At 44.2% G+C, this 13,732-nt stretch overlaps 1 protein-coding gene across 1 annotated transcript in view; it reads left to right on the top strand.

Annotated features, from left to right (window-relative positions):
• Positions 1-13,732, top strand: part of SMOC1 (SPARC related modular calcium binding 1) — a 134,251-nt gene that overhangs the window by 98,027 nt on the left and 22,492 nt on the right. Inside the window, 2 exon segments of the mRNA XM_040601583.1 lie at positions 10,068-10,260; positions 11,157-11,239. Of these exon segments, the coding sequence (XP_040457517.1) occupies positions 10,068-10,260; positions 11,157-11,239 (276 nt within the window).

The following is a 13,732-nucleotide window of genomic DNA, read 5'->3' as shown; positions in this document are numbered from 1 at the left end:
TCCAATCATTAGCCTTACACTGCCAAGTCCACCACTAAACTATGTCCCTAAGCATGATGTCTACACATCTTTTAAATGCCTCCAGGAATGGTGACTCAACACTTCCCTGGGCAACCTGTTCCAATGTTTGACCACCCTTTCAGTGAAGATATCTTTCCTAATATCCAGTCTAAACTTTGCCTGGTGCAACTTGAGGCTATTTCCTCTCATCCTATCACTTGTTACTTCAAAGAAGAGACTGACATTCACCTTGCTACAACCTTCTTGTGTGTCAGCTGTGTCCTCTTTACTTTCAAACTGATGTCAACAGTGTTGTGAGAGTCCTGTGTATATTTTGGAGTTGTGGGGGCACGAGTAAAAGCTACCATCCTCATGTTCCGTTTCTCTTCATGGGCATCTCATTTTTTGTATTTTGCCAGACCACTGAAATAAGAAAGTGGTCAATGGGAACCAGTGAGTACATTTTGTGGTGCGGTTCAGGGGTGGCTTAACTGTGTGCTTTTCAGGCTGTTGAAATGGTTTGTAAGTAGCTGGAAAGACTTCTTGGTAGAAGGTCCCAAGGGTTGCCTCTGAATAGTCAGGAAAGAAGGCTGAACCCAGCCTCAGATCCCAACAGATGGGAGTATGTTTAAAAAAGCAAGGCAGCATTCATTCTCCTGGAACGTGTTAGGGAGGAAGATGTGTTAAACTGGCTGCTCTCACTCTGGGTGAGTGAACGGCATTTTTCTGGTTTCACCATTTCATAATGCAGGGAGGTCTGTGATCCTGCTGGTGCCATCAGTCTCCCACCTCATCTTAGGCTTATTGAACAGCCTCTGATAGCACAAAGCTATCATTCTGTCTGGAAAGGGTACCCTCAGAATGCATGGGGTGCTATAGCTGGAGGGCCTGTTGCCTATGTAAGTTCTCTGCAATTCAGAGAAATTCTACTGGGAAGAACAGTAACCTCATCTATAGTGTCACTCTGGAGTCCTTCCTTTGCCTTTCAGCCCAGATTGTGGAAGGAGGGCTACCTCCATCTCGTGACACTGATGGAATAGAATGAGTTTCTCTGTCCTGTGACTGATGTCTGAATCCCATATGTTACATCGTTGAACTTCCAAAGCCTGAACATTCTGCACAGACAGCTGGCTCAAGCTAAATGTCCAAGAGTGAGTGCTAGCACTCCTGTCAGAGGCAATTCCCTCTGCCTCCTCATAAAGTGCTAAATATTACAGGAAAAAGCTGATCTGCCATAAGATTCATCACACTATAAACCTGTTCCTCTTCCTCCCTTTTACTCACTAGCAATAGCATAAAAAAAGAATGTTACTGTAGTTAGGAAGACCAGTTTGAAATACTTTTTACCTCCCTGTGACAGTTTTCAAAAGCTTTCTGTTTGGTGTCTGTAACTATACACTTACAATCCTGTAAAAATAGTGTGCTCGTATATTCCAGCCAGCAGAGGTAGGCAAGTCCTCCAACAATTGCTATGCTACTTGTTCCAAGCACATTAAAAACAGGTGTGGAAGTGAAAATAGTTTCCCAATAATTTTAAGGCTCCAGTGGAAACACCTATGGCTTCTCATTTTATTGAATAGCATTCCTCAGTGTGGAAAGAGTGCAGTGAGAAAGGAGTACAGGGAAAATGAATGAATGTGTTCAGAGACAGGTGGCTTATCTCAGAGCTAGATATGCCACGAGCTAGCAGTGCTTAGAAACTATGTGAAATGGAAAAGAGGAGTTGGAGAAGAAAAAATGCAGACTCTGTGAAAGTTCCACTCAAAATCACAAAGATAGCATCTAATGTTGAAAGCTGTTCTACTGCTGAGGAACTGTCCTGATGTGAAGAACTGATGTAAAGAGGGCTACGTTTTGGTGCCAAACTTTCTCTGCTCAGATTGTGCAAACTGTCGTTGTAATGGTACTGCACAGCTACAGCTGTCATATAGAATATGGAAGCCTTAGGAAAATCAGACCTCAAAATCTGGAAACTTAAACTAGATGAAATATCTTCAGGATTTTAGACTGTGTTTGCAAAGAGGTTGCCTTAGTCATCTAGGATCTGCTGGAGCTTCTCAGTCTGTGTGAGGCGAGTGGAAAAGACCTGAAGAGATCACATAGGGGTTTTTTCCTCCCCAACTTAACTCAGGGTCATATCCAGTTTACAGCAGCTCTGATGCGTGTAACCTGTTATAAATGCAGCGACAGGGATCCCACTGCCTCTTCCAATGAATGAACAGTTAATCACCAGGAGTTTTTTGTATCAAACCTAAATCTCCTTTCTCCAAGTAAACTGACTGCTACTTGAACTACCCATGGTGAAGAAAAAAAAAAGATGTATGACTGTCCTTTTTTTTTTGTATAACAGCTTTTATGTCTCAGAAGACTGAATGTCATCCCTAGACTAAACAAATGGAATTCTTTCAGCCTTTTCTCATAGATCAAGTTTCCTAGACCTCTGCCTGTTCCCTTTGCGCTCTCCTGCACTCTTGCCAAATGGTCCACCTCTCCGTCAAAGTGTGGTGCCTAGAGCTGGACACAGGGCTCATTTAAAGGCTCACCAGCCCTTAGTGTGTGTTTCTGGCGTGAGGCCCCTGTCACTATGTCCCACAGCTAGATTTACCTGTTTTGATTTTTTTTGTTGAATGTCATGAAGTTGCAGACTTTTCGTGGTCTAAGCAAGCTCCTGACCATTTTTTTCCAAGTCTTGCTGTCTCGCCAGTAATTTCCTCTCCATGCACTGGATTTCTCCTTGCTGGTTGTTATGGTTTGTACTTGTAAGTTGTGATCATGCTGATTTAAAACCATTTGTCAAGATGACTTTGAATTCTTTCCTGAATTTCAGTCTGTAAATTGCATGCTATGTTCCACTAGCCGAACTGGTCATTTAATTTGGTACAAGACACAAGTCTTACGATCACTTTCAATACTGAAGATCTGTTTCACAGAGAACTTTTGAGACGTCTCCTCTTGGAGCGTGTTTTTCTTAACCTGCAGTGTTAGGCAACTATCTCATACTGTACGTAGTCTATATTTTCCTCATTTTCTTATAAAAATGACATGACTTATACTCCAATGAACCAGAATTTAATCAGAGCTCTGTTAATGCGTTATGTACAAGCAGGGAAATATTTGCATTTTTTTCTTCAGAATGATGTACTGTAGCCATAAAAGAAGTATTGTTCTCTTTCTGCTATCCTTATAGCTAGTCTGGCTACAGCTCTAGGCGGGCTGGGACTGTGTGACTGACTCCTTGAGAGATGGGGTGGTAGAAAGAGTCCAAAAGCTGCCTGAAGGGCAGCTGAGTTAGAATTGCAGGTACAGGTAACTTTCAACTGGCGGGTTTCAAGATGCCCAGGCATGGAGCTTTATTCCTCTGTGGTTTGGAAACCCTGTGGAGCAGACTTCTTTCCTTGCTGGGTAGCACCCAATGTCTACAGGTTCTGCAAAGTGAGCACAAGTTGTCCATCAAAAAGGCCTTTGGCAAGTTCACTGTAATCCCTGGGACAGTGCTTCCTTCAGCCATTCTTCCTTATTCCAAGCTAGAGGGTAGATACTGAATAGGCTTCTTAGCACGTAACACCGGTGGGAGTACAGTGCAGCTCTATTGCTTTGAGCAGAAGGAAAATGGCAGGGGAAGGATGAGTTCCTGGATAGCTGAAGTTTAATGAGCCACTTGGAACAATGCATTTTTTAAAATTATAAGCCACCTGTTAAATCTTTGCATTGTACTTGTTCAGCACTGGAACGTGTAGTAACCTCTGCTTCCTTTGTAGCCTATGCCTTGAGAAATGAAATTGAGTGAGTACCAAGGTAAAGCAAGGACTGCTCAACTGGTACAGTGTGGGAGCACCTGCAAGGTTTGTTTTTCTCTTTACCTTTACATTAGCCAGAATACCATGGAAAGACCACGGTCCCAGACACAACAGGGTGGAGCGGGTAGCAGCACTGATGACTAACAGAGGTGCGGAGAGATTTATGCTATCCCCATGAGCCGTATTTGCTCAGCTGTTATTGTGCTCCTAGTAAACACAGAAGGGGTTGTTTCTCTCATTCCACCCACATCTCTGCTCGGGGGATAGGCAGTTAGTGCCTATTCACCACATTGCTTTGCTAGTCCTGCCAGCCCTTGTGCATGTGCGTACCCAAGGCTTTTCAAATTCTTTTTCCACTCTGAGGTGGAAGGGATGCAGATTTGGGCTGCTAATAGACCTGTGCTGAACTTTCTCTGTGGAATGAGGTTGCACTTTCTGCCCACAGCTTTTGTAAGCTCCATACTGGGGTGAGACACCTGTTCTCCCAGAGTAGACCTGAGTCCTGTTCACATTAGAGCTCCCTTGTGCAACATAAAAGCAACTCTAAACCAGTGTACATGCTATGATAAAATAACCAGTTCAAGGCTCCTCTTCTCTGCCAGAGCAGTGTAGAGACAGGGTAAATAAAAATGAGAAATCAACCCTGTTCTCGAATTAAGCTTCCTTGGGAGACAAGCAAATAGTTTCACTGAGAGGAAGACTGAGGCACAAAGACACAGCCCTCACTTTTGGGTTGGCACAGGATGTCTGTAGGAACTTGGCACTAAATGTCCATACTGTTGCCTTTCATTTGGTGCTGCATTGGTTCCTTACAGAGGGGAAAGCTGGGAGTTGAACAAAAAAAAAATTGGGAGAGGCATGTGTTTGGTTTTTTTGAAATGGTATTTTGAAGTCAGGTCCCTGTTGCAGCACTAACAATAGGGATTGGTCAAGAATTCTTCAGTAAAAGACCTTTTCCTACCCTTCTGATGAATGTTTGTTCATTAAAACGGAAGCTTTTTGTGGGAACTCCAAGGGAAAAGTTTCCCCAGTCCAGATAGAATTTCTGGTCAAAAGAAATGAGAGCAGAAAAGAGAAGAAAATCTGGCCTGTCTTGCATAGCCTGTAGCTCTGGAGTTAGGCTATTCACATAGGTTCACTGGGGCTGGCAGAAGCAGAGGGAGGTCTCTCCGGGGTGTAGAGATCTTTCCAAGGTGGTTGGTTTTGGTCACAGTCTCTCCCTTCCTTTAATAAGAAAAAAATTGGATGCAGAAGAGCAATACTAAAAAAAAACCTATCTAATGTGGTTGGATGGCAGATCTTCCTTAAGTCCCACCCTAATCATCTACAGCATCCTTGCAGGCCTGGCGATTGATGCTTGGTCCTTTGGCTCAAGTTAGCAGTAAGAGTTGTTACGTGTCAGGAGGCAGCTGGGGGAGGCTGCCTTGTCCCCAGAGCAGCACGCTGGCTGCATCTAGCTCTGCAAGCTGAGCTTGAGAACGGTTAAGCACAAGCCTTTGGTTAGATGCTGCTAGATACCCTCTCTTCTCAGCTTTGTAAGGTAAACAAACACCCCATCTCTTTAATAACCATCTAATTTATTAGACAGTTGGATGAGTACCTTACCTCATCCATCACTTTTATTTTTATTGTGCAAGCACTAGATGTATGTTTGAATGTGTGTACATAAGGGACCAGGGATGAGAGACCTTTTTATGAATCTGACCATGTATTTCTCAGAAGGCCATTACTAGGGGAAAATTGCTGCGTAAATAATGTACAACTGCAGATGTCCAAGCCTTGTTTTCCTGCAATAGCTCATGGCTTCAGAGACACTACTTCTAAAAATGTTTTAAGGAGTGGTAGAAGCAGTCAAGAGTAAGAAAGAACAAACAGCATTTTAGAGCTGAGCAGTTAAGGTAAAATGGATATTTCTGCCAGTGATTCCCTCCTTTGTGTGTGTATGCATTCCCTCTCGGTTTTTTTTGTTTTTGTTTTTGTTTTTTTTTTTTTCTGTCATTGGATTTGCTGTAATCTAGATTTGCTGTCTCCCGAAGGTTTCACTCCCCAGCAACAGCAAATTAGCAAGTTTTACTCAGCTTTTTTGCTGATGGTTGTCTTAAGTCAAAACAGAGATGGCAGAAAACAGGGAAATGTGACAGTGCCTTTAAGAGAGGAAAAAAGGGTGTAATAATGTGGTTGGTCCTAGGAGGGCTGTTTGTGTCCCACTGACTTGGTGCCTTAAATGTTCTTCTCTCTCTAAATGTTTAATACAGGGAAAGAAGGAAAATTTTTTTCTTTATCTTTCTGTGCCTGCAACCCCCATTAACTCAAACAGGGAATATGCTTTTAAGTACCTTGCACATATAATAAATATATGCTTCTTTCTTAGATGACAGCTTAATTTCATAGCTGGCATTAAACCTTCTAGCTTGGCTATAGGATTTCACTATCCTCCATAAACCTGGCCTTGGCAACAACAGCAAAGTTTCCAGTAAGCAGTCTGACTGGAACAGGCTGACTTCAGTGTCCTGGAGCTGGGATAGCATTTGATGGTCCCTTCATTACCCATGAGACCATCTTTCAGGGTGACAGTGTATGCAGTTCATGCCAAGTCCGGTACTAGGGGAGCCAATGGTATGAATTTCCCAGCTGATTTTTCTGGCTGTTGAAATACACCCCAACTGTTAACATTCACATTTATTTTTTTAAGGGAATTAAGTGCTGTTAGAGTGGTAGCCTGGAGGGGAGAGCCTTTCTGGGGGCTAGTGCTAGTTAATATGCTCTGCTTAGTAGCCAGATGTTGCTGAAGAAACTTTCCACAAGGCAGTTGTGAGAGCCTCCCCTTAGTTTCAATGTGTTTGCTGTTCTGATCCCCTCTAGCTCAGGGAATGTATGTATGGTGGATCCAGAAAGGGTTCAGAGAAAGAACTGGGGCAGGTGAGACTCTTCAGCATGTAGGAGAGACAAAGCAGGAGTCTGTAAAGCTGTGAGAGGCAGGGAGGGAGATGGCTAACTGTTCACTGTTTCATCCTCCAGAACAACTAGGGTCAGCAAACAAAACTAGTTGGAGCCAGGGTTAGATTAAACCAAAAGATGTGGTTTGTTCCACATGCAACACATAGTCAAGCCACAGAAGTAGCTGCAGGATGTTGTAATCAATAAAAGTTTATGAGGGGAGACATGGCAAACTGATGGAAGAGAAAAAACATTGCTACTCGCTAAATGCAGACTTCATGTTTGTGTCCACAAATTTCTGATCCGCAACTGGTTGAGACATGAAATACATGGGGGAAAGAAGTACATGCTTCTCCTTCCTCTGTTCTCTAAGCTGCTGCTTCTGGCCACAGCTGGAGGTGACCCAGACAAGTTGGGCCTTTGGTTTGCCCCAGTATGTCTGTTTTATGTTCTTCAGGATGTAATGGGATAGATGAGACTTTCATAGTGGCTACTTCTAGATGTATGCTAGAAATGAGAAAAATCTGATCTGCCTGCTCTTTCAGTTGTACTGCTGTCGTTGCTAATGATGGGCCACTAAATACTGGTGTCAATAGCAGATTTTGCATCATTGCATCTGTTTGATATCAACGGAACAAAACCTGTAAGATTGGTTTCACTCAGCCATTAAACACCCTTCAAACAGGAGTGACTACCAATTAGTTCTGTATTCTGGTAGTAAACGCTGTAACTATTCAAGTCTCACAAATTTCTGTTAATATGTGCAAAGTATGTTTTGCCATTTTTTATGGCACAATACAAATGTGTAAGTATGTACGTTTATTCTGTGTAATTGCATACCTAACTGCAGATGTATGTAAAATAAGATATTAAGTCATTGAAATACGTTTATTCTTTTTCTCCTTCTTGATTTCAAAAAAGTCGCATATTTTTTTGTTCTGACACACAAAAAAAAATACCACTTCATTTTTTTCAGAGTAATTTTTAGTGCTAGTTTTGCAAGACTCAAAGGACTTGAGAGATCTTGGCACTCAGGAAGCTTTGGGGGTTTAGATAGAAAAATTCTTGGAATGTAGCTGTCTTCAGCAGAAGGGTTTTTTTCTTTTGCTTATTATATACAATGATGGTAGGGAATTCTGCCCCTGTTCTTGCTTCCCCAAGCTGCACGAAGGATCCTCCTCACCTGAGGGCCAAGGTGTGAATTGCTGTCAGCAGATGGCGGTTAAGTGGGGGCCCCTCGTGATGTAAGTGGTTTGTTAAGGAGCCTGCAGGCCCCTGGCTCAATGACTTCTCTGTCCACATACAGCTTGGGAACGGTCACAGGGCCGTTTTTTTAAATGTGAAATCTGTCAGCAAAGTGAAGTCAGCTTAAATATCAGCTGAGGCTTGAGCTCCCTTTCAGTTTTTGTTGACTTTATCCCCTCCTGCTCCTTCCTGATCAAGTTTCTCCCTGCTTGAGTCAGACTTGCCGACACTTAAAAGTTTTTATTCTGTGTGTTGGCTGTGTGGGTTTGTGTGTGGCAAATTCAGGTGCCATTCATATTCCCAACCTCAACAGCAATCTGAAATGCTGAAGAGAGACAGACAATTATGGGGCTATGGGGCTCTTTAGCTGCTACAGTTCAATTAGAAAGTAGTAAAAGTGCTTCTGGTACCCAAAGCATGCTGTACTTGGGTAACACTGTGCAGACCTACTGGAGTTCTTTTGTGCTGTACCTGCTGCTACCGAGCGAAGGAATTCTAGCTGTCAATCAGCACCCCTTCTGTTCCCCAAACACGGAACAAAAATTACTCTCTGTAGCAGAATTTATCACCAAAATGTAAGATGTAACTGGTGGGGTACAGGCAGGCAGGCAGGCAAAATACACAGAAACAGTGAGCATGTGTTAGTTGTGTGCTGAGCCTGTCCTGAGGGCAGGATGCTGAGGTCATGCCGTGTCTGCTGGCTGACTGTGCAAACATCTGCAGGTTTGGGATGAACCTGTGGTGTCATTGCCTGTCAGTGCTAAAGCATTTTATGTATTGAAAGCTTGAGGGGATTCTTGGCCATGGCAAGGAATTTCAGATGTTGTGGCTTATTTATAAAAAGAAAAGAAAAACCACAGTAAACTGCAAAGGAAAGGAAACCTAGGCAAGGAGAGAACAACTGTTTCTGCTTCTGTTTTTTGTCACTCTCCCAAGGATAAAATTTAGGAGTTATATTGTTGTCTTTTTTTATGCTACACTTAGACATGTTTTAAGTCCTGTGCTGAGCTGCCTTGACTGCTTTCTGTCCTACATGCACAGGTTTGGTTTTTTTCTATGTAATACCTTCAGTAGTTTCCAAAATTGAAATAATTTTCCTACTCCTCAAAGGGTCAGAATGTTTGGAGACTTGTAATAGAGAACTGTTGAGCCAAATACGTCTTAATGTCCTGTGGGTACTCTGTGCATCTCTTCCCCCTTTAATGACTGGTCCGTGTAAGAGGCAGCGGGTCAGCACCCATCTGCAGGCAGTGGTTGAAGAGGCAGTGTTAGGGCCAAAGGTGCCAGGCTGGCTGCAGAAGCCACTTCTGGGCTTCTTTCTGTTCTTTGGTGTGTGCCACCTGTGTACACTGTTCTCTGGTTGATGACATCTTGAGAAATAACCTTTTCTGTGTAATAAGCTATTAAGGGACAGGGTCCTACCTCCCCTGCAGTGGGAAGCACTGTTGGGTGCCCTCTGTTTTCCAGGTGAGGACAACAGAGTGTGCTAGAGAAGTGAAGGCAGTGAGGGTAGAATGGGATATCTCATTCTGTTGCCTGCAGGTGTGTGCAAGGTGCTGTCTGCACTGGATAAGGGTGTTAAAACATAACCTTCTGCTCCTCTTGTGATCGTGTCAGACAGATGCTATTGAGAGGGAAGAGTGCGTTGCTGTCTGGAGAAAGAGACGGTGGGACAGGGCAGGGTGTTTGCCTCCTTTGTTTAACTGGAAAATACAAGTCATAATTTAGGGTCTCTCAGTATGGGAAAACATGATCTGGGAAATGCTTACCCCATGGCTGCAGTAATAGTGAATTATTGTTATCTGATAGTTCTGTTCCAAAACCCAGATGAATGGGAACAGTTTCTCCTGCTGCTCCTGGCTTGCTGGGCACTTGGCAGTCAATGTCTATAATCCATTGTAGGAGGAAGCTCTCAACCTGGAAGTCCCTGAGTCCCTAGGGATGTAGACGTGCTGGTGTTTGCTGAAAAGGAAACAGACACAAAGTTCTCCTCATGTGAAGGATATCCATATCCTGCTGAGCTGAGGAAGGTGATCTTGATTTGACTTTTTTTTCTCCACCCTTTCCAACCTCCTTCCCATCTTCCAGAGAAAGTTCACTCCTGTGACCAGGAAAGGCAGAGCGCCCTGGAGGAGGCCAGGCAGAACCCCCGTGAAGGCATCGTCATCCCCGAGTGCGCTCCTGGAGGGCTCTACAAACCAGTGCAATGCCACCAATCGACTGGGTACTGCTGGTGTGTCCTGGTGGACACAGGACGCCCCCTGCCTGGTACTTCCACTCGGTAAGAGCTGTAGGCCTGGTGAGATACCTGCCTGGAGAAGATGAGATATAAAAAAATTCCGTTGCTGTATCAGATAAGTTCTTACTTCTAGAGCAGTCAGCTCTGTACTGCCTTCCTTTGAGCTAGCAATGCCTTATGTGATGTTCCCTATTGTATGTTACTATGCAGGTCCCTCTATGCAGGGGTTGATGCCTAGTGACTACTGCCCTTACTTTCCTCTGCGTTAAGTATTCATGCAAAATAACCTGTTTTTTCTCTGGCTTGCAGCTTTTGGGTGGCAGCAGGAACCAGGGCTTTGTTTCAGGAATACAGATCAGGGGCATAAGCAGTGAAAAGACAAGTAGCTTTGTTGCATTATCCTCTGCTTTATACTACCATGCTGTAGCCACTTGGATCCTGACCAGTATGGACTTAGAAGACTGTTTGGATGTGTGGTGTTAGATTTTAAGCCAGTGATAGATTTTTCTTTAAGTTCCTCTGTAACTTAAAACTACCTGGGGAATCTTTTCTCACTTGGGGTTTGGAAACAAATTGTAGGTTCTAAAAACAGGCCAGTAGGAGTTGGGACCTAAACTCTGCTAGATACAGTGGTTCTGCAGAGTGTGGACAGCTTTGAAAAAATGCTCAGCATGTGCTCACAAGAGTTGGAAGAGAGCCTTGTGCTGTTTGTGGGTTTGGGCTGGTAGCTAGTACTAGACTTCAGAGTATGCTCTTCTATCTCCCTCCACTTCTGTTGCTGACTGTCCATAAGCAGATAGATGCTTGAGAATAATATTTCCTCTGCAGGTTTATTGGTTTCCCCTGCAGTAAGCAGATAAGACATGACCCTTTAGCAACCATCTGATGACACTAAAGCTGTATCACATAGTTTAGCATCTGCTGTTCTCCTTTTTCAGCTATGAGACCCCAGTGTGTGAAAGCGATGCCAGATCGAAGAGCACAGAGATTGATGATCCATTCAAGGACAGAGAACTTCCAGGTCAGAGAAGAACAAGATCCTGTCTCTGCCTTCTTCCCTTGTCTCAACTTGGGACTCTTAGGAGGCCGAGAGTATTGTTGAGGAGATGGGGGATTTCCCTCAGCGTGCATGTTTTATCGTGGGTTTTATTCTGTGTTATTTTGGATCACCTCCAGTTTCAGCAGTGAACTGAAAAAGGCTGGGAGTGTCCTGGGGGCCAGTTTATTGCCTGTGTGCCCTTTGAAAACATGTCTGGGATTAGAATTTTCAGGAAAGAAACCTGGATGCCTGTAGGTTCCCTGGGGGAAGAATGGGCTCAGCGTTAAAAGTTCTTCAAAGCCTGGCCAGGACAGGATCCTTTCCATTTAGTAGGGCTTTTCAGCAGCTTGGTACTCCCTGAGCAGTGAAAGAAGACACAGCTGTAATTGTCAGTGCACCAGATGGCTCCTTGACACTGCATGGACCAGGCAGAGTGGCATTCCTGATGAACTAAGGTCCCTTAACTAATGCTGGCTCCTCAGCTGGACTTTATCCCTCATTTTCTGCCTGGGACCTGCTTTATCTCCCATTGCTGCTTGGTTTATATTCTGCTTTCCCTTCTTAACAGAGTGAAAAGCCATAATTTACTGTTTCCCTACTTTGCTTCTGCCAGGAAGATATGCTGGGCATAGGTGTCTGTGCAGCTGTTAAAAATGCTATCCTACCTGCCTGGGGGCTGTTTTTTCCTTCCCGCTGCCTTTCTAAAGAGCAGAGTGAGGGGCCTTCACTTTAGAGGTCAACCATTGCTCTCCTGGGTCGGGGCTGACTGCTGGAAAACAGAAGCTACAGTGGGTCCGTCTCTACCTTGAGGGAGTGGTAGAGATGGAGAAGTCTGTAGAAAGAGCTGGTAGCTCTGGATCTACTCCATTTTCTCCTGGCCCTTTCTAGGGCTAGCATAAAGTGAATTGTCCCTGAGCAGGTTAGCAAAATAAATGAGATTTGTTCCAGGTTTGCCTTCTGCGTCTCGTAACTTTCCTCCTGCCAGTTTCTGATGTTGGGCCCCGTAGCTTTCTGCTTAGCAGCTCTGCCCTCAGCAGAGCTCTACTCTGCGTAGCTCCTTATTTTCACAAGTCACATAGAAATTTCCTATCTGCCTCCCTTTCACATTTGAATGAAATTGGCCAATTGGTTCAAGTATTACTTTGGGGGGTAGAGGGAGGGAAACCAGCTAAATGATTGCATTAAGGCTCATTTCTGTAGGAAATCACACTAAAATAATCTTACTTCCTTTCTTTCCATCCCCTTCTCCTCTTCCTTTACTGCCTCTCCCTGTACTTCACGCCTGCCTCTGCAGAACTCCTCTGTGAAAATCCTTTGCTCTTGGGTTTTTTCTTTGAGACTCTCTTTCTGATCTCAGGATGATAGAATGGTTTTGTTTCCCTTCTCCTTTCCCTTCTGCACTGCAGCTGGACAAGGGGATGAGAACTGCTTGATGCAGAATAGGACACATGATGCTCTGTAGCATAGTGGCCTGCTCCTAGCATCATAATCCAGGAGAGTTCCCCTCTCAGCTCAAGCCACATTTGTGTGCCTGAGTAAACTTTCATCTCTGTGCTTGGCTGCATTGGCTAGCATAACGGTTCCTGTCACTGAAGATAGCCTTGTCTATGGAGAGACTTTGTCCTGGTTTGCCTGCAATGGTAGGTGCTGTGCTGCATGATCTTTTGGTGCAGACTTGAGGTTAGTCTGATTAGCTACTCTTGTATGCAGAAATTCACTGGTGAGCCAGAACTGCAGGGGGTGAGAGAGGATTATATTTTTTCTGCTCTTCTTAGCACAACTGAATTTTAAGAAAAAAACCCTGCTTTAACTTGAGACTGATAATTTGCACTCAGTTCTGTAAGGGGGACCCCATATGTTATTCCTCTTTTAGAGGTTTGCCCATTCTGTGCTGAAGGCAGTATGCTTCTTGGCTGGTGTGAAAAGACCCTGGCAGAGGCTGAGGTGGGGGAGACATAAGTCCAGATCCTTGCACACCTACACATACCCTCTTCACAAACTGTGTCATGGCTGTGGCCAGAAGAAAGAAAGAAAGAAGGAAGGAAAGTGTTGCTTGCACATAGCAAATGGCAAGCTGCTAATTCCTGCAGACGGTGAGATGCTGAGGCCCCAGGGACGTGACTTCTAGCAAATGGTTTTTCAACCTTCTCATTACTGCAACAAAAAGCTCCTTTAAGTGAGTGGTCTACTCTGGCTGCCATAGCAGCTTACCCGTTACAATGCTGACATTTTCTGGACCATGTGCCAAACGAGTGCTGAGGGGTGTGCGTGTGTGTAATGCACATAATATGGAGACAGGCAAGGGACTCTTGGTTAGCTATTGCAGAGAGCAGAGCCTGTAGTACTCCAAAGGAGGGAGTTTTGTCAGATCAATTTGCAAGCTTCTTTCAGCCATCAAGGGATTACAGTAAGTTTCTGGTGCTCTGTTTGGGGTACACGTGCTTCCCTGGTTGTCTGAGAAAAGCAGGAAGTGTT

Source organism: Falco naumanni, chromosome 7 (genome assembly GCF_017639655.2).
Source record: "Falco naumanni isolate bFalNau1 chromosome 7, bFalNau1.pat, whole genome shotgun sequence".
Classification (NCBI taxonomy): domain Eukaryota; kingdom Metazoa; phylum Chordata; class Aves; order Falconiformes; family Falconidae; genus Falco; species Falco naumanni.
The sequence above is the reverse complement of the archived record's forward strand: the minus strand, read 5'-3'. Positions and strand labels throughout refer to the sequence as shown.